The sequence below is a fragment of the Coregonus clupeaformis genome, unplaced genomic scaffold (genome assembly GCF_020615455.1).
Source record: "Coregonus clupeaformis isolate EN_2021a unplaced genomic scaffold, ASM2061545v1 scaf1614, whole genome shotgun sequence".
In the NCBI taxonomy this organism is placed as follows: Eukaryota; Metazoa; Chordata; class Actinopteri; order Salmoniformes; family Salmonidae; genus Coregonus; species Coregonus clupeaformis.
The window spans coordinates 13,115-37,129 of NW_025535068.1; the positions used below are offsets into that span (position 1 = coordinate 13,115).

At 43.5% G+C, this 24,015-nt stretch overlaps 1 protein-coding gene and 1 long non-coding RNA gene across 2 annotated transcripts; both read left to right on the forward strand.

Moving 5' to 3' along the window:
• Positions 1-117: 117 nt before the first annotated feature.
• LOC123487295 (protein VAC14 homolog) lies at positions 118-23,388 on the forward strand (the record flags this gene model as incomplete). The annotated part of the gene is made up of 10 exons (XM_045218497.1): positions 118-149; positions 20,174-20,318; positions 20,410-20,475; positions 20,804-20,951; positions 21,032-21,164; positions 21,317-21,491; positions 21,694-21,812; positions 21,929-22,008; positions 22,663-22,813; positions 22,981-23,388. Coding segments are annotated over 10 exons (1,224 nt in total), but the record flags the coding sequence as incomplete, so codon positions are not given.
• LOC123487296 lies at positions 11,049-12,450 on the forward strand. The gene is made up of 3 exons (XR_006659717.1): positions 11,049-11,541; positions 11,973-12,023; positions 12,181-12,450. It is a non-coding gene; the product is annotated as an uncharacterized LOC123487296 (long non-coding RNA).
• Positions 23,389-24,015: the final 627 nt, after the last annotated feature.

The following is a 24,015-nucleotide window of genomic DNA, read 5'->3' on the forward strand; positions in this document are numbered from 1 at the left end:
CACACAGTATTAACATTGGCTACTATTTAGCTTGAAAGGGTTTTCTGATGGCTATGACTCTAAACAACCTCTGTTTGATTTCAGATATGCTCAACGCGTCGCAGGAGTCTGTGGGGTTTCAGCAACATCTGCTTCTTTACTCCCACAAGGTAAGTGCTGAGTGATGTGAATTGTGCAGTTAGTAATTAGCAGAGGTGTGGACTCGTCACATGACTTGGACTCTAGTCTGACTCGAGTCACAAATTTGATGACTTGAGGCTCGACTTGATAAATAAAATGACTTGACTTGCAGCCTCAACTCGGGACTCGACTTTGACTTGAAATTTTCTAGCCAGGTTTTGTCACTCATTTTGTGGCTCTCCACACAGCCAGACAGTAGCCGCAGCATCGACTTGCAAACAAATAAAAATATTACGTGCAACCGATTGGCTAGTGAAACGAACACTCAGCCCTCTGATTGGATCAGCGAACTGTCAACACCGGTTAAGTGAGCTAGCACAGTGGTTTTCAAAGTGAGGTTTGAACTGAATGGAAAAAATACATATTTATTATACATTTTAATAGGCTACGTATAGCCTACATTTTGTATTTTATATATATTTGCCTATTTATTTACGACCTCAGAGACATCAAACATGCAACAGGACGCTATACATTTTAGTAATTTAGCAGACACTCTTATCCTGAGTGACTTACAGGAGCAATTAAGGTTAAATGTCTTACTCAATGGCACATCAACAGATTGTTCATCTAGTTGGCTCGGGATTCAAACCAACGACCTTCCGGTTACTGGCCCAACGCTCTTAACCACTAGGCTACCTGCCAAGGTGGAATCCTATTACACCGGCTCCTCGGATGTGTCAGGGCTTGCAGAAGATAACGGATTACCAAGGGATACCCATCCGTGAGGTGACTCAGAACTCCCAAACGAGCTAAATGCCTTTTACAGTGAGGTAAAAAAGTATTTGATCCCCTGCTGATTTTGTACGTTTGCCCACTGACAAAGAAATGATCAGTCTATAATTTTAATGGTAGGTTTATTTGAACAGTGAGAGACAGAAGAACAACAAAAAAAATCCAGAAAAACGCATGTCAGAAATGTTATAAATTGATTTGCCTTTTAATGAGGGAAATAAGTATTTGACCCCTCTCAATCAGAAAGATTTCTGGCTCCCAGGTGTCTTTTATACAGGTAACGAGCTGAGATTAGGAGCACACTCTTAAAGGGAGTGCTACTAATCTCAGCTTGTTACCTGTATAAAAGACACCTGTCCACAGAAGCAATCAATCAATCAGATTCCAAACTCTCCACCATGGCCAAGACCAAAGAGCTCTCCAAGGATGTCAGGGACAAGATTGTAGACCTACAAAAAGGCTGGAATGGGCTACAAGACCATCGCCAAGCAGCTTGGTGAGAAGGTGACAACATTTGGTGCGATTATTCGCAAATGGAAGAAACACAAAATACCTGTCAATCTCCCTCGGCCTGGGGCTCCATGCAAGATCTCACCTCGTGGAGTTGCAATGATCATGAGAACGGTGAGGAATCAGCCCAGAACTACACAGGAGGATCTTGTCAATGATCTCAAGGCAGCTGGACCATAGTCACCAAGAAAACAATTGGTAACACACTACGCCGTGAAGGACTGAAATCCTGCAGCGCCCGCAAGGTCCCCCTGCTCAAGAAAGCACATATACAGGGCCGTCTGAAGTTTGCCAATGAACATCTGAATGATTCAGAGGAGAACTGGATGAAAGTGTTGTGGTCAGATGAGACCAAAATCGAGCTCTTTGGCTTCAACTCAACTCGCCGTGTTTGGAGGAGGAGGAATGCTGCCTATGACTCCAAGAACACCATCCCCACTGTAAAACATGGAGGTGAAAACATTATGCTTTGGGGGTGTTTTTCTGCTAAGGGGACAGGACAACTTCACCGCATCAAAGGGACGATGGACGGGGCCTTGTACCGTCAAATCTTGTGTGAGAACCACCTCCCCTCAGCCAGGTCATTGAAAATGGGTCGTGGATGGGTATTCCAGCATGACAATGACCCAAAACACATGGCCAAGGCAACAAAGGAGTGGCTCAAGAATAAGCACATTAAGGTCCTGGATTGGCCTAGCCAGTCTCCAGACCGTAATCCCATAGAAAACCTGTTGAGGGAGCTGAAGGTTGGAGTTGCCAAACGTCAGCCTCGAAACCTTAATGACTTGGAGAAGATCTGCAAAGAGGAGTGGGACAAAATCCCTCCTGAGATGTGTGCAAACCTGGTGGCCAACTACAAGAAACGTCTGACCGCTGTGATTGCCAACAAGGGTTTTGCCACCAAGTCATGTTTTGCAGAGGGGTCAAATACTTATTTCCCTCATTTAAAATGCAAATCAATGTATAACATTTTTGATATGTGTTGTTCTGGATTTTGTTGTTGTTATTCTGTCTCTCACTGTTCAAATAAACCTAGGATCAAATACTTTTTTCCCTCACTGTGTGTGTATATATACACTGCTCAAAAAAATTAAGGGAACACTAAAATAAGACATCCTAGATCTGAATGAATGAAATAATCTTATTAAATACTTTTCTTTACATAGTTGAATGTGCTGACAACAAAATGACAAAAAATTATCAATGGAAATCAAATTTATCAACCCATGGAGGTCTGGATTTGGAGTCACCCTCAAAATTAAAGTGGAAAACCACACTACAGGCTGATCCAACTTTGATGTAATGTCCTTAAAACAAGTCAAAATGAGGCTCAGTAGTGTGTGTGGCCTCCACGTGCCTGTATGACCTCGCTACAACGCCTGGGCATGCTCCTGATGAGGTGGCGGATGGTCTCCTGAGGGATTTCCTCCCAGACCTGGACTAAAGCATCCGCCAACTCCTGGACAGTCTGTGGTGCAACGTGGCGTTGGTGGATGGAGCGAGACATGATGTCCCAGATGTGCACTGTTGGATTCAGGTCTGGGGAACGGGCGGGCCAGTCCATAGCATCAATGCCTTCCTCTTGCAGGAACTGCTGACACACTCCAGCCACATGAGGTCTAGCATTGTCTTGCATTAGGAGGAACCCAGGGCCAACCGCACCAGCATATGGTCTCACAAGGGGTCTGAGGATCTCATCTCGGTACCTAATGGCAGTCAGGCTACCTCTGGCGAGCACATGGAGGGCTGTGCGGCCCCCCAAAGAAATGCCACCCCACACCATGACTGACTCACCGCCAAACCGGTCATGCTGGAGGATGTTGCAGGCAGCAGAACGTTCTCCACAGCGTCTCCAGACTCTGTCACATGTGCTCAGTGTGAACCTGCTTTCATCTGTGAAGAGCACAGGGCGCCAGTGGCGAATGTGCCAATCTTGGTGTTCTCTGGCAAATGCCAACGTCCTGCACGGTGTTGGGCTGTAAGCACAACCCCCACCTGTGGACGTCGGGCCCTCATACCACCCTCATGGAGTCTGTTTCTGACCGTTTGAGCAGACACATGCACATTTGTGGCCTGCTGGAGGTCATTTTGCAGGGCTCTGGCAGTGCTCCTCCTGCTCCTCCTTGCACAAAGGCGGAGGTAGCAGTCCTGCTGCTGGGTTGTTGCCCTCCCACGGCCTCCTCCACGTCTCCTGATGTACTGGCCTGTCTCCTGGTAGCGCCTCCATGCTCTGGACACTACGCTGACAGACACAGCAAACCTTCTTGCCACAGCTCGCATTGATGTGCCATCCTGGATGAGCTGCACTACCTGAGCCACTTGTGTGGGTTGTAGACTCCGTCTCATGCTACCACTAGAGTGAAAGCACCTCCAGCATTCAAAAGTGACCAAAACATCAGCCAGGAAGCATAGGAACTGAGAAGTGGTCTGTGGTCACCACCTGCAGAACCACTCCTTTATTGGGGGGTGTCTTGCTAATTGCCTATAATTTCCACCTGTTGTCTATTCCTTTGCACAACATCATGTGAAATGTATTGTCAATCAGTGTTGCTTCCTAAGTGGACAGTTTGATTTCACAGAAGTGTGATTGACTTGTAGTTACATTGTGTTGTTTAAGTGTTCCCTACATTTTTTTGAGCAGTGTATATAAATAAATAAACAAAAACATGGGGGGATTGGAATTGATGCAGACAATTACATTGATGGAAGTTACAATCTATCTGCAATATTAAGCTGATCTACCCCCTTAAAAAAATCTGGCCTCTGGCTGGGCAACTCAAGGACATTCAGAGACTTGTCCCGAAGCCACTCCTGCGTTGCTTTGGCTGTGTGCTTAGGGTCGTTGTCCTGTTAGACTGGGGGCGACGGTTCACCTTCCGAGGTCCTGAGTGCTCTGGAGCAGGTTTTCATCAAGGATCTCTCTGTACTTTTGCTCTGTTCATCTTTCCCTCGATCCTGACAAGTCTCCCAGTCCCTGCCGCTGAAAAAACATCCCCACAGCATGATGCTGCCACCACCATGATTCACTGTCGTTATGGTGCAAGGTTTCCTCCAGACATGACACTTGGCATTCAGGCCAAAGAGTTCAATCTTGGTTTCATCAGACCAGAGAATCTAGTTTCTCAAGGTCTGAGAGTCTTTAGGTGCCTTTTGGCAAACTCCAAGCGGGCTGTAATGTGCCTTTTACTGAGGAGTGGCTTCCGTCTGGCCACTCTACCATAAAGGCCTGATTGGTGGAGTGCTGCAGAGATGGTTGTCCTTCTGGAAGGTTCTCCCATCTCCACAGAGGAACTCTGGAGATCTGTCAGTGACCATCGGGTTCTTGGTCACCTCTCTGACCAAGGCCCTTCTCTCCTATTGCTCAGTTTAGCCGGGTGGCCAGCTCTAGGAAGAGTCTTGGTGGTTCCAAACTTCTTCCATTTAAGAATGATGGAGGCCACTGTGTTCTTAGGGACCTTCAATGCTGCAGATATATTTTGGTGCCCTTCCCCAGATCTGTGCCTCGACACAATCCTGTCTGAGCTCTACGGACAATTCCTTCAACCTCATGGCTTGGTTTTTGCTCTGACATGCACTGTTAATTGTGGGACCTTATATAGACAGGTGTGTGCCTTTCCAAATCATGTCCAATCAATTGAATTTACCACAGGTGGACTCCAAGTTGTAGAAACATCTCAAAGATGATCAATGGAAACAGGATGCACCTGAGCTCCATTTCGAGTCTCATAGCAAAGGTTCTGAATACCGGTTCGCTTTGTCATTATGGGGTATTGTGTGTAGATTGAGGGGGAAAAAAAGTAATTTAATCAATTTTAAAATGACGCTGTAACGTAACAAAATGTGGAAAAAAATCTAGGGGTCTGAATAACTTCCGAATGCAGTACCAGTCAAACGTTTGGACACCTACTCATTCAAGGGTTTTTCTTTATTTTTACAATTTTCTACATAATGCCAAGAGTGTGCAAAGCTGTCATCAAGACAAAGGGGTGGCTATTTGAAAGATCTCAAATATAAAATATATTTTGATATGTTTACCTCTTTATTTGGTTACAACATGATTCCATATGTGTTATTTCATAGTTTTGATGTCGTCACTATTATTCTAAAATGTAGAAAACAGTAAAAAAATATAAAGAAAAAACCCTGTAATGAGTAGGCGTGTTCAAACTTTTTGACTGGTACTGTGTATCTATGTATCTATCTATAATTTATCTTAATTTTTGTATTTTATTCCTCTTATGAATTGTGACTTGACTTGCTCTTAGAATGCGCGACTTGCACTTGACTCGAGACTCTGCCTGTTCGACTTGGAATTCGACGTGAGACTCGGACATTGAGACTTGCTTGTGACTCGAATAATAGTGACTTGGTCCCACGTCTGGTAATTAGACATTTGATCAGTTTCATCAATTCATATTTCAATTTGTTAGTTTCTCAAAGTGCTGTTTGATTGTCAGACTGCCCTCTGCAGCTGTATTAGTTGTAAATGGTTAATCTGGTGAGAGATTATTTAACAAAATAGGTATTTGTATTTCAAATGTATACCTTCCCTGTCGGCATCCCAATATTCACTGGCAGCATGTTCAGAATGAATGCAGATGTCCTAGAAAAGAAATCCAGATTGGTCTTAATAATAGTAATATATGCCATTTAGCAGACGCTTTTATCTGAAGTGACTTAGTCATGCGTTCATAAATTTTATGTATGGGTGGCCATGGCAACTGGCTGGAATGATTTCCTTTGCTCTGTATGCCCCCCACTTGGGGGGCCTGCATTTAGCATTCATATATGATTAACCACAAGTTAGCCTTCTCTTCCCTATGAGACCTCGTAAAGAAGTTCCAAAGACCCATGTTCTGCTCCACTGTGTCCACGGTGACACCCCACCCTGGCCTGAAGAGTACCACAGTCCACCTCCAACTCTCCAAGTACTTAGACAACCCTTAGGATGTACTCTATAAAACCCTTAGGATGTATCCCATACAACCCATCACATATTCAGTCAGGTCCATAATTATTGGCACCCTTGATAAAGATGAGAAAAAAATACTGTATAAAATAAATTATATAAATACTGAGCTATATTGGATGCTCAAAAACATTTGGGAAATTATTACGTCAGATGACATGAGCTTTCTGACCATGCATACCAGTGGTGTGTTTGGTGTTGAAAAACAGAAGCATATGTGACTTGTTTCAGGAAACTAGGCGTATGTCGCACGTCACTAGTTCACAGGAGAGGCATTTGAACTTAAACGTATTTTTTTTATCAATGTGTTTTTTGGCAGAAATGCCTTCTGGAACGTGAACTTTCATGTTCCTTAATAACAAACTTGTATGCCGTCTCTAAATACGAATACAATTGTTAAATAATGAGCCTAGTTGGTTTAGCCACGGAAAAAGACAGGAACCTTCCTGCTAGCCATGATTGGATGAGATAATGGATGGGCTTGACATGCCGAGAGATGAGTTCGGATTGGTCTGCCATGTAGCATGCTTCTGTCTATAACATGAGCTGCTCAGTATGTGTAGGTAATCCTTTCTAACGCTGCTTTTTTGAAAGATATCACGAAAACCTGCAAAAGTGTTGCAAATGCTCCACTTTCTGGAGGACCGAATTTTGAAATCAGTGGAATGCCCGGTGGAAGCAGAGTATGATAGCTAAGGAGATGGAGAAAATTCTGGCGTTTGATTGCAAATATGCGGAGTGAGTCAAAGACAACACACAGAAGGCTGTTGTATAAAAACACTGGATTACGTCTTCAAACTAAGGGCAACCATGTATATGGCTAAGAGAGTCTAGCTAGCAACATGTCAGTCGTTTTCATAGCAAGTTAAAGCGTACTGTTAGCTAGCTAGTTAATGTTAGCTGGCTGGCTTGTTTAGGTCAACGACATCATGAACTTTACCAAGTACCAGGACATTTTAGGCAAACTCCTGGTTGCCTCTGCCAGGAGGCTGAAACTTGGCCGCAAGTGGATCTTCCAGCAAGACAATAACTCCCAAACACTAATCGAAATTCACAAATAAATTGTTAATTGACCACAAAATTAACATTTTGCAATGACCATCTCAGTCTCTGGACTTGAACCCCATTGAAAACTTGTGGTTTGAATTGAAGAGGGCAGTCCATAAGAGCAGACAAAGGATATCAAGGATCTGGAAAGATTCTGTATGGAGGAATGGTCTAATGATCCCTCCCAACGTGTTCTCCAATCTCATAAAACATTTTAGAAGGAGAGGGTGCTAGAGTATTGAAAATCGTGGTGCCAATAATTTTGACTGATCTTTTTGAGATTTTGTATTATTATTACTTGTTTGACCAAATCTCTGCGCATTTATGTAATTATTAAATATAATTTCACAATTATTTTGAGCATACAATATAGCTAATTTTTATTTGTCTTTTTTCTCATCTTCATCAAGGGGTGCCAATAATTATGGACCTGACTGTATTTATTATTATTGACCCTTAGATTAGTGGTGTACTCCATTCAACCTCTAAAATATGGTGTCCTACTCCATACAATGCTTAGATTACAGCAAAGCCCTGAGTGCAACCTTTAGTGACGTACTGCTCCTTGCAACCCTTGTTATGCATGAAACACACCGAGAATCTCACTGCCGATAGGTTCTTATCACAGTGGGAGGCCGTTCTTTCTCTTGCTAGAACAAAAACTGTACCATCTGTGCGATGAACCTGCCGTTTCTACTTGTAAAATCGCAATGCTCGTCAGTAGCCAACAACTTGACTTTGAGCCAATCACCGAGCACGAACACCCACGTGGGGGAGGCAACAGGAGAGACAACAAAAATGAAAAAAATAGGGAATTTTCTCCGTACATCCACGTTTAAATGTCATGAGCCAGTCAACTTCAAATGCAATGTAGTATAAGGGATGGTAGTTAGCTAAGTGCACAGACTAAGTGCACACAACACTAAATACTTCCTCTAAGCTAGCTAACCACTGTAGCTAGTATTGATATTATAATTACATCACAATGGATTAGTTTCCATGAAACAGCTACCTGTGTTAGCTGCTGAGTTAGTGTAGTGTCCTTGGCTAGCTAGATAGCCATGTTGCGCTAGCTAGCGAATATGCTAACGTTAGCTAGCCAGCTACATGTTTGGCTATGGGCTGGCACTGGCAGTATGAAATTATGGAGAGTGAATTCAATTGTTTTTTTGTCATCTTGCTAGGTAGGTTTCTATCTGTGGCCATCTGTCTAGTATCAACAAGGGCTGTCTACAAAATAGTAACATTTGTGCAGCTAGCTAGCTAACGTTGGAATCTAGATCATAAACTAAGCAACACATGGACATGCATGCTGTTCCAACACAAAAGAGATGAACTGCCGACCCTGTTTAGAGGTGCCAAGTACTGTCGGCAGGCAAACGTTTGACAATCCTACCTGTTTGTCTGAGCTATTGGATTACTTACAGTGAAGCCTTCCTGTTATTAATTAGACCAGATGTCACTGTTTTGCATGGAGACGAAATGTCATGCTTGTGTCTGGCCCCGTGACTGGTGCCATGTATTCGCAAAATCTTCAAAGCTATTGTCATTTGTCTAATCCTTGACATAATACACTTAATAAATTCTCACATGAAAACATTGTATCCTCTTTTTCCACTTTGGCAAGTCACTTCTACAACACTGATAGTTTGACTTTTTTTGTGAGTATAGTATACTGAACAAAAATATAAACGCAACATGCAACAATTTCAACTAATTTACTGAGTTACCGTTCATGTAAGGAAATCAGTCAACTGAAATAAATTTGTTAGGCCCTAATCTATGGATTTCACATGACTGGGCAGGGCGCAGCCATGGGTGGGGCCTGGGAGGGCATAGGCCCACCCACTAGGGAGCAAGGCCAAGCCAATCAGAATTAGTTTTTCCCCACAAAAGGGCTTTATTACAGACAAATACTCCTCAGTTTCATCAGCTGTCCGGGTGGCTGGTCTCAGACGATACCGTAGGTGAAGAAGCCGGATGTGGTTCTGGGCTGGCGTGGTTACATGTGGTCTGCGGTTGTGAGGCTGTTTGGACGTACTGCCAAATTCTCTAAAATGGTAGAAATTAACATTCAATTCTCTGGCAACAGCTCTGTTGGACATTCCTGCAGTCAGCATGCCAATTGCACGCTCCCTCAACTTGAGACATCTGTGGCATTGTGTTAGTGGCCTTTTATTTTCCCCAGCACAAGGTGCACCTGTTTAATGATCATTGATATGCCACACCTGACAGGTGGATGGAATATCTTAGCAAAAGAGAAATGCTCACTAACAGGGATATAAACTAATTTGTGCACAAGATTTGAGAGAAATAAGCTTTTTGTGTGAATGGAACATTTTATGGGATCTTTTTATTTCAGTGCATGAAACATGGCACCATCACTGTACATGTTGCGTTGATATTTTTGTTAAGTATAGAAGTGGCAAAAAAGTTGTGCATGCATTGGCCGGGAATCGAACCCGGGCCTCCCGCGCGGGAGCCGAGGATTCTTTGGCTAAAGTGCCCTTAAAGCGTTTCCCATTCATTTCCTATGGTAGTGCTAAACCACTACGGATGCAATATATGTGTGGCCACGTATGCCCTCCGAGGCGCTGTGGCAGGTTTTACGTAAGAGGTGGCGAAGATAATAGCCGAATTACAACGAACCACAACAAACACCCGGGAACAACTCATCTGAGCCTTATTTACTTTCTGATTCGTGAATTTCTTTTACATTTCAGCATTTGATCCGAGCATTTTACGTTTTGTTACATTAGCGGTTTTAGCTACGTCAGACACACAACAGCTTCAATTCGTAAGGACTGCCAAAGGTAAGTCGTGTTTTTTACATACAAAATATGAGTTCTTTATCATCGATTGTCTTTTTTTTTATTTGTCTTCGGATCTTTTAATAATGCAATAATAGTAAATACAGCGGATATTCGAGAGTAATTTTGTTAGAACGTAATCTGAATGAAACGTGGACTTGTGGAAACTATACGTTTCTCATATATATTTGTAAGTATTATAGTATTATAGCGCGATCTAAATAAACAAGTATTCTATGTTTTCACGAATTATACAATGTGAATGCGTTCATAATAAGTCACTTAAATGATGTAGCTATTTCTGTATAGATATTACAGAATAGTCGAAAGCTATAGTTCATAATAAAGTTAATTACAAGATTGTTAATTGTTAATTACTATTGCAAGTGTTGTCCAGTGTATATGTGGGGAGGGGTATTGGTTTGTCCAGATGAGGTTGTATATTTGGGGATTGGTTATAGATCTGTATAGTTGAAGGTTGTGTGTGTATATTATACATTGTACTGTATAATTAGTACATTAGCCTGAAAGGTATCATTAAAAATAATTAAATAATTAATTTTGTTTACTCTTTGCTTCATCATTTAGATTAACATGTCACACAGGCCTCGGTGTTTTTTCCCTGGCAAGGTCCAAGTTACCTTCGGAGAGGCGCGTTAGGTTACCTTCTACAAGTCCCCTCTGATGCCGCCAAGAAGATCAAAGACAACCCTTCTATGCAGGACAAGTCTCTGCTCCTCTGAAGGAAGAGGTTGTCAGGAAGAATGCCATCAGCGTTGTCTTACAAAGAGGGGGGGGATGTGTCAGATAAAGCTGAGGTGTTGGGGGAGTACATACTACAGTTTGGGAAGTACAGAGGCAAGTCCTTCAGGTGGCTGCTGGAAAATGATGTTGGATACACTATGTACCTCATCAAAAAATTTGGAAAAAGAAAAAGAGGCAGGCCATTTCAGTACAGAGGGGAGCAGCAAAATCAGTTTGCAGTCCTTTTTGGAATATGCCATGAGCTTCAAAGATATTGAGGAGCTTTCAAAGTTTGAGTCTCACAAAACGAATTCTCCTGCTGTGACCTCAGATTGTGACACTCTGGTTGGCTTTGGTAATCGGGCCAAAAGTACATGGGGAGAAATATGGGAGAGCAGAGCTGCTGGGTACGCTTTCTTCATTATGTCAAGGAAATGTGGTACAGGTTCAAAAATGACAAACTGCAGCAGTACCTGCTAATGAAAAAAGAGTCATTGCCATCAACCGTTACATCACCAGCCTCTACTGCAACTCCTTACTCCCAAGGTATGCTCAAAAGTAAACACAAATCATCTGAAAAAATATTGCTTGTGGCATCATATATCTTTTTTGGTTTTCATTATGTTTTATTGCATAGCAATGGATGAATGAAGTTTTCCTGGAGAAAGCTATACTGAGTATTTCACCTTCCAAAATCCAGACCATGCTCTGAGTTAAACATGTTTTCTATGTATTTTTAAACACATAACCATTTTACTGAGTTTCCATTTGAGTTAGGAATGTAAGGATTATTCAACAAATAGTTGTGCTACATTTGTGAGGAATTATTGTCACTTATTTTCTAGCTATTTTGACAACTACATTAACTATTGTGTATCGTTGCTACTTTAGGCAAATTACTTCAAATCTACTCATTGTAAACTGTAATGTAACTGCTTGCAACCAAGATCATGTGTGTATGTTAAACTTTATTTCAGATTCACCAGCATCAGCAGCTGTAGGAGCACCATCTGTGTCTACTGGCAGAGGTTTTTCTCCATCAGTTTGGCAGGACTATTCACTGAATTATTCTGCCTAACAATATACCTTAGTTATTATTTTGGCCTTGTTCTGGCTTTGTTCTGGCTATGTTCTGGCCATGTTCCTAATTGTTATTTTGCTTGTGTTCTACTAACAAATCAAAAGGACATGTTCATGACAACATGTCCATCAAAACCTCCGTCTCCATGAGGGTAAGTGTTCATTTGAGTTCCCTTTTTGCATGTCCTCTGAATTTCTGTGCATGTGCATGTATGATATATTTAGTCTACAAGGTCATTCAATTGTGTATTTGTGAAATAAGTGTACTATAAGTAAGTAATCACTGTAGTCTACATGTTGATTTTTTACCTTTTGGTATTTGTGATTCCAGCACCAACACACCCTGCACGTCAGCCTGTGCCACCAGCACCAACACGCCCTGCATCTCAGCCTGTGCCACCAGCATCAACACGCCCTGCATCTCAGCCTGTGCCACCAGCATCAACACGCCTGCATCTCAGCCTGTGCCACCAGCATCAACACGCCCTGCATCTCAGCCTGTGCCACCAGCATCAACACGCCCTGCATCTCAGCCTGTGCCGCCAGCATCAACACGCCCTGGATTTCCACCCTCACTTCCACTGCCCAGATATGACCAAGAAATGATTCACTGGAACTGCTCTCAACAGCAAAAGGTATGGATGAAGATGGAGCTGGAAGCCATGGGACTGTGGCCGGAAGTCCACCTGTGAGGCACCTTACTAACTCTGTCTCTTTGTGGCGTCTACCACCTCAGCCTGAGCTCATTGAGACTGCCTGTGGGCTTCCATCCCCCAAATATTTCCAGCTACATCCATTCTTCATCTGGAAACCAGAGAATGACAGCATCATGGGAAGGCTGGAGAAACAATTATGTTCTCCCCATGTCTTCACAGTTGTTCTCGACCACAGATAACTTCATCAGGTGTAGGAAGGCCTCGAGTGGTTGTTGGCATTGTCAATCAATATTACTTGTTTGCATCTCGGCTTTGCTGCAAAGCATGCAAAAGGAATTGGTTTGCTGACAATCCTCGTGGCTGGCAAAGCTCCCTAAAAGGTATACCAACATGTTGCCAGCCCTCCTTACCTACAAGAAAGCTGATCTGTAAATCTGTGGTAGATGAATTAAGACGCACTGGCCAATCAGCTGATGGAGATGATGCACCTAAAGTATGAAAGAGCAAACCTGGCCTACCTGCTAAGTGTGCAGAACATCAAGGATGCTGAGGCAGGGTTGTATGGTCAGAGCACCATCAGCAAATACCTGAGGAGGGACAGTACACCTGCTGCATTTGGGGTATGAAGACACAGACGGCTGGTGTGGAATGTCTGGTCGTCATATTACTTTACAGACTGTCTTCTGCAGGAGTTTCAGAGGCAGGAGCCATCAATCACGCAGCTCTTACAGGGCACATTTGGACAGGTGTTGAGATCCGACCACACCCGGAAGATTGCCAGGAAAGTCACTCTTACATCAGGCACAATGTCATCTTATGCTGTGATGAACGAGAACTGGATGATCATCTGGGTGATGGTGCAGTCCGAGAGTGAAAAGGTCTTTGGAGCCCATGTAGGAAGTCTGGCCACACGCTACACTGCTGCTGGAATTGAAAAGGCCAATTACCATTGGGTGGACAGGTATTTATTATATAATTTGTTTAACAATTGTATAAGCCTTTTCAGCTTACATATGTTATTTAATGATATTAATAATTTCATTTAAATCTCAAATAGGGAAGAAAATTCATTATATTTAATCATGTAACTTTTTTTTAATCCTCTTCTATTTCTGGACATTGTTATGTTTCTTTGTACATAGGGACTGCTGTGCAGCCTTCAGGGTCCAGAATTCTCATCCAGCTGAGCACCTTTTTGAGGGAAGCCTGGAGGACTACAGAGGCTACTGTTGCAGAGGGTGACATCCGGGGACTTGACCAACATCTCTGTGGCTTCGAGGTCAAAGTTTAATGAGTTCATCTCTGTAAAGCTGGACTTGTTCCACTGGGTATGAGACGATTCTGCCGGGAGTGTGTCTCAGAGCATCATTCCTTATACAGCTCTTTCTGTCAGCCCTCTCGGCTGCCCTTCACAATTGTGGATCAGCAGGATCTGAAGAGACTGGGAAGGAGGCCTATGTCTTCTGTGGGATCGTGCCAGCAAATCCAACAAAGCAGCATATCCGGGAGCACTGCAGGACAAAGATCCCTCAGCCACGAGAGCTTGTGAAGAGAGTGGAAGAAGTTCTCCTTCACTTCCACCTGTTAAAAGATGTAAATGACATCCTCTCTTCAAACCGTCCATGCTGAAAGCCTGGAGGATCCAGCGAGTCCACATGCTGAGGGGCTGTCTCAGTGACCCAGAACGGGAGGATGGGATTCTGTACAGATACGGTGGCACGCTGCAACTCAACCATGTCTCCAGGGTGAAGGGGCATCTGTGCCCGTGTGGATTCCAATCAGAGGCACTTCACAGCAAGAGGGCTACCACTTCCACCAGGCTCAGTGGGATGACTGGGAACAAAGTCTCCCCAGAGTTATTTCAGGCCCAGGGTATGACTGGTGTGGTACGCTGGAATTTCCAGAGATTGGTGGATCTCAAACAGCCGGGTGTGGTTTTGCCTGCAGTGTTTGACCCACTACTGATCACAGACTTGAACATGGCCTCTGTGAATGTGACGGGGAGCGCCGCAAATATCCAGCACTCAAGTCTCCAACAGGGACACGGGAGAGAGGTTTGGACTCGAGTACGTTGAGCAAGGGTGCCGTGCTGTTCCTCCTCGACTGGGAAAGCACAGATCTCAGAAGAGGACAGACATGTCCGTATTCCTGACCCCTCTCCCTGTTGAGAAATGTCAACCCTCAGCAACACAGCTGCCGCCGACTGTCAGATTTCCTGATTCTGCAGCTCCTGCTACTGAGGCTTTAAAGAGAGAAAGCACTGAGGAGCCCCAGATGGACATAGGTAATTCAGAATAATACCACAAACATAGGCATATCTCTCTCACACTAACTCAGTCACACGCACCTAAATATGCTTGCAGACACATGCATTCTGCATAATTACTTTCACTGAAGAACTGTTCCTCTCTTTCAGATCTGCCCTGCACACCTCCACTGCCTATGACCGCCTCACCAAGAAGTGCACGCACGGGGCCTATCAAGACTGGTGGCCGGGTCTTTGTGTTGGACCACAATCGGTGGCCTGGCCCAATGAGGGTGGCTATTGATGGTCTGCTTGCCAGGCATCATGGACAGAAGGACATGCTGAAACTGGTGGACTTTGTCTATGCTTCCATGGTGCAAAGTTCATGTGCAGACCCCAACAGCCTGCTTCACCCAACCACCAAACACCACATTGGAAGGTATATTAAACACCTGGCCAAATTAAAAAAACACCAGTTCCTCCCTTAACACCAGTCCTGAAAAGCTCTTGGAGACCCAACAACTGTGGCAGCACTTAACCATGGGTAGTGACACAACCTGTGTCCCTGTAACAGCACTCCCACCTGCAGTTGTGAACCCACCCGCACTGCCCACACAAAATGCTCCTCTTACTGAAGCTGCCATAGAGAAAATTGTTTTGGGACTGATGGAAAAGCAGCAACAGTCAGAGCAACAACAGCAGCAAAAGAAAAAAATGACAAAAACCTGCCTTTCATGTGGCCAACCCAAGTCCCGTTACATGAATGATGGCTCCTCAATTCATTATTTTTATCAGAGTGGGCATGTTAGGTACTTCTACTGCTCCACAAAAGTATTTAAAACATATGGAGCAGAGGGGCCTCACAAACCCCAAAATGTCTTTTGAGGATTTCATGTCAACACCCTTCTTTCAACAAGAACTTGAATCCATAAAACAGAAAGTGGAACAACAGAAGGACAAACAAAAGAGGAAGTCAGCAGATGTGGTACCCTCTGGCCGTTTTGTGCAGGTTCTGCCATTTGGAACTAAAACAGGGCCCTAATAGTCCTCACATTCACACAGGGTTCCCCGGAGTGGCAGGGAAATATATTTATTGTCCTGCCAAGCTGTTCTCCCTCTACCAGGCCAAGGGTATGGAGAAAGAAATGACCTGGAAGGAGTTCCAGGCATCTGTTTTTATCATGATGAAAAGAAAAGATGGATGGATGAAAAGAGGAAATGTTGATTTACACACACACACACGCATCCAACACACACACACACACACAAACAAACAAAATGGCCATAATCTTTTAATAAAACAATTTTGAAGTTCAATACAATCTCTCTTGCCTTTAATTCATGTTTACATATTGAACATACTGTACATGAAGTCAGACAGGGTTGCTTATAATTACATTGTGGCACAAGGTACATGAAAAATCAACTGACAGAAAAGTTTGGTTTGTGTAACCCCAAATCTAAGTTAAGATTGGCAAGGAGGTCAAAGGCTGGTCTGTGCATTCAAGTCGACTGCAGGGCTGAAGAAGGTTTTTACCAGGTCATCGGATGAAGTACTTTTGTTTCCTCAACAGGTAGGGCTGATAAGTAAGAATAATCCACTGCAATCTTTAACTGAAGAGGAAAATCTTATGGTAGAATATGTGCAGTACATAAATGTGTTAATTATTTTGAAAGGTGTTATCTTTAAATTAATTTCACATCAGCATAAATGAATGAAGTAATTTGGTCTTTAAAATAACACTTTCACAAAAGCAGAAAATCCCATTACAAAATACTATTATTTTAATACACTGGATATAAACTAGTACACCTGAAATAAGATGGGGAATGTATAATATTTTGAATACATTTGGAGTATATTATCAATGTTCTGAAATATTATTCATCAATCATATGTTATCAGTATACAAAAATAGCAAGTAAAAGTGGGTCTATATTAAAACACTGAATTATACTTATACTAAATAGTATAGTAAATATAACTATTTAGTGTACAAAGGTACAATATAAACGTTCCAAGTAATACACTTCAAGTACACTGTGTTTTGGGCTTGGGAAAATACACTGCATGATCAAATAAAACCAATAGTGACAAAATCTAATTATAATCTATCATTCAATTCCCCAATACATGGGGAAAAAAATATCAGAATACAGTTTCCTTGTTTAGAATTGAACCCCCAATAAAACGTTTCAAGAAAAAGGCAGCCTGAAAAAAATAAAAAGAGCCCTAAAGCGTTTCCCATTCATTCTCTATGGTAGTCCTAAACCACTACGGATGTAATATATTTTCGGCCACACACTGATTCAGTGGCGCTGTTTCGACAAAACGGCTGTTACAGCTATACGCGACTGGCCCCCGCGTGGCAGGCGAGAATTCTACCACTGAACCACCAATGCTTAGCTGTGGAGAAAAAGGGTGCCTCTGTTTTTGAAGGAGAGAAGAATGCTACAGCGCAGCAGGGTTGGAAGGGGGGAGGGATTTGGGAAAAGTGAGGAAGCTGCAGACGTAAGTTGGGTGGAATGAACGAGTAGACCTGCAGAGAGGCTAGAAGCTGTTTGGCTGTGCTCAGATAAACATTGGGAACTGAGGAGGATCTGTCACGATAAATGTTTGCTCATTCATTTACATGGAGCTAGTTCGGACACACATACAGTGCGTTCGGAAAGTATTCAGACCCCTTCCCTTTTTCCACATTTTGTTACGTTACAGCCTTATTCTAAAATTGATTAAATTATTTTTTGGACTCATCAATCTACACACAATACCCCATAATGACAACGCGAAAGCAGGTTTTTAGACATTCGCTAATTTATATATAAAAAATAAATAAATCCTTATTTACATAAGTATTCAGTGGTCGAAAAAGTACCCAACTGTCATACTTGAGTAAAAGTAAAGATACCTTATTAGAAAATGACTCAAGTCAGTCACCCAGTCAAATTCTACTTGAGTAAAAGTCTACAAGTATTTGGTTTAAAATATACTTAAATGTCAAAAGTAAATGTAATCGCTAAAATGTACTTAAGTATCAAAAGTAAAAGTATAAATCATTTCAAATTCCTTATATTAAGCAAAACAGAGAGCACCATTTTCTTGTTTTTTTCTATGTATGTATAGCCAGGGCACACTCCAACACTTAGACATAATTTACAAACAAAGCATGTGTGTTTAGTGAGTCCGCCAGATCAGAGGCAGTAGGGATGACCAGGGATGTTCAGTTGATAAGTGTGTGAATTGGGCAATCTTTCTGTCCTGCTAAGCATTCAAAATGTAATGAGTACTTTTGGGTTTCAAGGAAAATGTATGGAGTAAAAACTACAATATTTTTTAAAGGAATGTAGTGAAGTAAAAGTTGTCAAAAATATAAATAGTAAAGTACAGCTACCCCAAAAAACTACTTAAGGTAGTACTTTAAAGTATCTTTACTGAAGTACTTTACACCACTGAGTATTCAGACCCTTTGCTATGAGACTCGAAATTGAGCTCAGGTGCATCCTGTTTCCATTGATCATCCTTGAGCTGTTTCTACAACTTGATTGGAGTCTACTTGTGGTAAATTCAATTGATTGGACATGATTTGGAAAGGAGCACACCTGTCTATATAAGGTCCCACAGTTGACAGTTCATGTCAAAGCAAAAACCAAGCCATGAGGTCGAAGGAATTGTCTCTAGAGCTCCGAGACAGGATTGTGTCGAGGCAAAGATTTCGGGAAGGGTACCAAAACATTTCTGCAGCATTGAAGGTTCCCAAGAACAGTGGCCTCAATCATTCTTAGAAGTTTGGAACCACCAAGACTCTTCCTAGAGCTGGCCGTCTGGCCAAACTGAGCAATCGAGGGAGAAGGGCCTTGGTCAGGGAGGTCAGGGAGGTGACCAAGAACCCGATGGTCACTCTGACAGAGCTTCAGAGTTCCTCTGTGGAGATGGGAGAACCTTCCAGAAGGACAACCATCTCTGCAGTACTCCACCATCAGGCCTTTATGGTAGAGTGGCCAGATGGAAGCCTCTCCTCAGTAAAAGGCACATGACAGCCCGCTTGGAGTTTGGCAACAGGCACCTAAATGACTCTCAGACCATGAGAAACAAGATTCTCTGGTCTAATGAAACCAAGATTGAACTCTTTGGCCTGAATGCCAAGCGTCATATCTGGAGGAAATCTTGCACCATCCCTACGGTGAAGCATGGTGATGGCGGCATCATGCTGTGGGGATGTTTTTTCAGCGGCAGGGACTGGGAGACTAGTCAGGATCAAGGGAAAGATGAACGGAGAAGTACAGAGAGATCCTTGATATAAACCTGCTCCAGTGCGCTCAGGACCTCAGACTGGGGCGAAGGTTCACCTTCCAACAGGACAACGAACCTAAGCACACAGCCAAGACAACACAGGAGTGGCTTCGGGACAAGTCTCTGAATGTCCTGGAGTGGCCCAGCCAGAGCCTGGACTTGAACCCGATCGAACATCTCTGGAGAGACCTGAAAATAGATGTGCAGCGACGTTCCCTATCCAACCTGACAGAGCTTGAGAGGATCTGCAGAGAAGAATGGGAGAAACTCCCCAAATACAGCAGTGCCAAGCTTGTAGCGTCATACCCAAGAAGACTTGAGGCTGTAATCGCTTCCAAAGGTGCTTCAACAAAGTACTGACTAAAGGGTCTGAATACTTATGTAAATGTTATTTTAGTGTTTAAATTTGTATAAATGTGCAAACATTGATAAAAACCAGTTTTTGTCCTTTGTCATTATGGGGTATTGTGAGGGGGGGAAATGATTTATTCCATTTTAGAATATAAGGCTGTAATGTAGCAAAATGTGGAAAAAAAATCAAGGGGTCTGAATACTTTCTGAATGCACTGTAGATAAACTCTCCAGATTTCCTGTAGTTCCTGCTGGCCTAGCTGTGCTGTAGATCTGTTTGAACTGAAAGCTTGTGCATCGTGTCCTCTAGAGCAATGCTGACATGCTGTATCGCCCAGCTCTGTTGTGCAGTCCAACACCTATGTCTCATTTGTGTGGGTCTACTGTTTTCTGTTATACCCGACCATGCCTCAAAGGCATCTACAGTGTTTGATCTTCCTCTGTGGCATTTTAGTATCTGCTGTTAGCTGTTAAATATTTTGGAGTATGTGTTCCCATCATAACTTTGATGTCTTGTGTACTTCCATTCTTATCTGTATTCTCTCTCCTGGACAGTGCTGACCGGTCACAGGTGACCCTTGACCTTGATGGGATAGTTCAGGTGCTGGACCGCCACCTGCATGACTCCTCCACCGGTATGATGACCCGCATCGCCGTGCTCAAGTGGTTGTACCACCTCTACATCAAGACACCTCGCAAAGTGAGTCGTATTACCAATGCTGCTCCTTTCTGTGGAGTGTTTTACAGTATGACTATCAGCACACTAATCTGTGTGCCTTTGTGACGTGTAGATGTTCCGGCACACAGACAGTTTGTTCCCCATGTTGCTGAAGACACTCTCTGATGAGTCTGATGAGGTGAGTACTACATGCACCCCCAGTTCAGAATCTCGCTAATGTTAAAGGTATACTTAATCCAAGTAGTCTATGGACAAGGTTGAACAGCAATCCATGCTTTGGTTTTGTTTGCTCGGCCACTGTTTCAAATGCTAACTTTTGATCATTTGTGGCAAATCCAATTGGCCAGGTAAACAAAACCAAAGCATGGATGCTGTCATACCTTGTCCGTAGACTGCTTACATGGTAAGGAAACCAATATGTAATTTTGTAATTTGGCTGAACTATCTTTTTAATACATGTTTTTACATAAGTAACCAACCCCACCTCACCCCCATCTATCACTCAGGTCATTCTTAAAGACCTGGAGGTTCTGGCTGAGATTGCGTCATCCCCAGCTGGACAGACCGATTCCTCAGGCTCCTGTGATAATTCTGACAGCAAACTGGAGCTTCAGGTTCCTGAGGGGGCGAAGGCAGGCCCACAGACAGTCGTGGGTGAGTAGAAAATGGCTCTGGAACAGTAGTATAAAGCATAAAAGTAAATGATACATTTAGCATTCATTCTCACCCACCAGGTTCCAAAGTAGGCGACTCATCCCCCTCTACCCCCAGCATGAACTCCTACTTCTACAAGTTCATGATCAACCTGCTGAAGCGCTTCAGTTTGGAGAGAAAGCTGCTGGAGAACAGAGGAGCCTTCATCATCAGGTAGTGACATATGTGAAACAAAATGTGCTGAAACTCCCAAGTTTCTCATGAGACCATGGATTCATTGTTTTTCAACCTACTCCACCCCTCTGGGATTGTTTGTAGTTTGAGTTACCATCACCTCTCACTCTTCTTGCACTCATTCCCTCCAGGCAGCTGTGTCTTCTCCTGCATGCAGAGAACATATTCCACTCCATGGCAGACATCCTGTTGAAGGAGGAGGACCTGAAGTTTGCATCCACCATGGTGCAGACGCTCAACACCATCCTGCTCACCTCCGCAGAGCTCTTTCAGCTGCGCAACCAGCTCAAGGACCTGCGCACACAGGTAATGCCTGAGAAATGGGAGCCATTCCTCTGTATGGCTGACCACCACCATGGTTGGGTCATGTACAGAACATGAATTTCAATTCACTTCTTGAATGGACAGAATGGTAATGAATTGAACCCAACCCTGTTGACCAATGAGGTAGGGTAGTTTTCCCAGCTGTGTGTACTCATGTTAACTGTGTGTTTGGTGCCCCCTGCAGGAGAGCTGTGCCCTGTTCTGCTGCCTGTACCGCTCCTGGTGTCACAACCCTGTGGCCACCGTGTCTCTCTGCTTCCTGACCCAGAACTACCGCCATGCCTACGACCTCATCCAGAAGTTGTATCCTTTCTGGTTGTCTTTGATATACATTTTGCATATCAGCATTGTTGCTCCTCGTAGTGTATGCTTATTGGTATATTATGGCGTACTATATTTCCTTAATGTTATCCATTTAGCGGTGATTTGGAGGTGACTGTAGACTTCCTCATGGAAGTCGACAAGCTGGTACAGTTGATCGAAAGCCCCATCTTTACCTGTGAGTCTCACAGCTCAATATTAGATCAGAACACACACAGTGAATCCCAAACCACCCACTCGCCCCTACCAACTCACATGGATGGCCCTCTGTTTTCACGTGTTGCTAATGGAACTCTTAAGGGAGACTTACAGAGAGTTGCGAGGGGATCAACCCTTCAACTTTGGGACACACTTGTGACTTGAATGATGCAATTCATGTTCCACATTTCAATAATAAAACAAGTTAACAAATTAACAAATTCCCTCTGTCGTTTTACAAGATATAAACCTCAGTAACAGTTAAACATTTAATTTGGGTGGTATTTCAGTTGTTACATGTGTCAAGCCTCAATCAGACGTAACACGCCTCCATTATTTTTGTATTAAATTGCACAAACGCCAAACATATCGCAGTGTGTGTCGGGATAGCACTTTGCCCTGGAGCCTGCAGCCTTGCTGGCTTGGCTGAAGTGGCTATCGGAAGGTCTAATTAGCCCCTACACCCTCAATCATTTTCACTCCCTCAGCTTTTGGACACTGGTGCATATGGCAGAGGTGCAAATGGAGGGGGGAGGGAAGGTACTGATTTGGGATTCAGCCACACACTGCACCGCACCGCACTACAAACACACACACTAACCAACCAACCTGTCTCAACTGTTTGTTTTTCTAGACCTGCGTCTCCAGCTGCTGGATGTGGAGAACAACCCATACCTGATCAAGGCCCTGTACGGCCTGCTGATGCTGCTGCCCCAGAGCCAGGCCTTCCAGCTGCTCTCCCACCGCCTGCGCTGTGTGCCTAACCCAGAGCTCATGAGGACAGTGTGAGTAGAACTAATGATTGTGTTATTGTGGTGTGCCCACTGCCCACAGTGTGCAGAATTCTATTCCCATGGCCATTACAATATTCGTCCCAACACTGTTCTCATCGGATGTGCCCCATGCATATGTATTGTTATAATTTATCTGGAAGCATGTTTTCATGTTGCAGGGATGAGTCGAAGTACATTGAGTCTAAGACTGTTGGCACCAAGCGTCCGGCCTACGCCCACATGGACTACAATGACCTGCTGCAGCACTTTGACCGGGTCCAGAGCAAACACCTGGAGGTGCGCCACCAGCGCTCGGGCCGCGCTGACCACCCAGACCGGAAGCTGGTGCTGTGACGCAGTGGGACCATCTTAGACCCCAGAGGCAGGGCACTGTGTAAAGCCTTCACCCACGCATGCCCACGCACGAAGACGCAAACACCCCAACCGGTAACTTAAAGGAACCAAACTGAATGAAGACTGCTCATCTCTTGTTTAGGAGAACCCTTGTGGTAATATTTTTTTTTGCCATTGAACGTAGTGTAAGCATAAAGGACATCGATTGTGATTTTCTTTTTTAAACAGTGTTTTTATTTAATTTTTATTAGCTTTTTTGTTCAGGTACTGGAAGTGTTGAGTTGCATACATACATGAACTCTCTCGCTCTCTCTCACACACACACACACACACAGCCCATACATTCATATTTAACCCTACTTTCTCCAGACATGTGGAACATTTGTTTAGGCCCACCCAACCCTAGTTGGAAGAAGTGACAGGACCTTATTGTTACTAGAGGACAATCAAAGCTTGAATTTAGGGCAGGGCAAATCGCTTGCATGTTATGTTCGTTTTTTAGTTCTCTCACTATTTAAAGGCTTGATGTTACTTGGCAGGCCCATATTCCACAGTTGTCACAAAAGACCTGTACGACGGACATGTTCCTCCGACTCTAGTTTTAGGCTCTTCTTGTTCCTCAAATCTAAACAACTGGACACTCCCTCCCCCTGAATTCAAGTCATGCTTGTTGAACAGTGTTACATATCTCTCTCTTGGCCCCAGAACTCTCCTCCACCCTTCCCTTCTCATTTCACTGATTTCATACTCTTCTCTACAGCCAGTTTCTTCCCCCCCACTGACTGCTGTGCACCCCTTTTCTCTTTTGAACTCTTATCATTTCTGTTCTTTTCTTATTTCTACCATACCTGCTTCCTGGG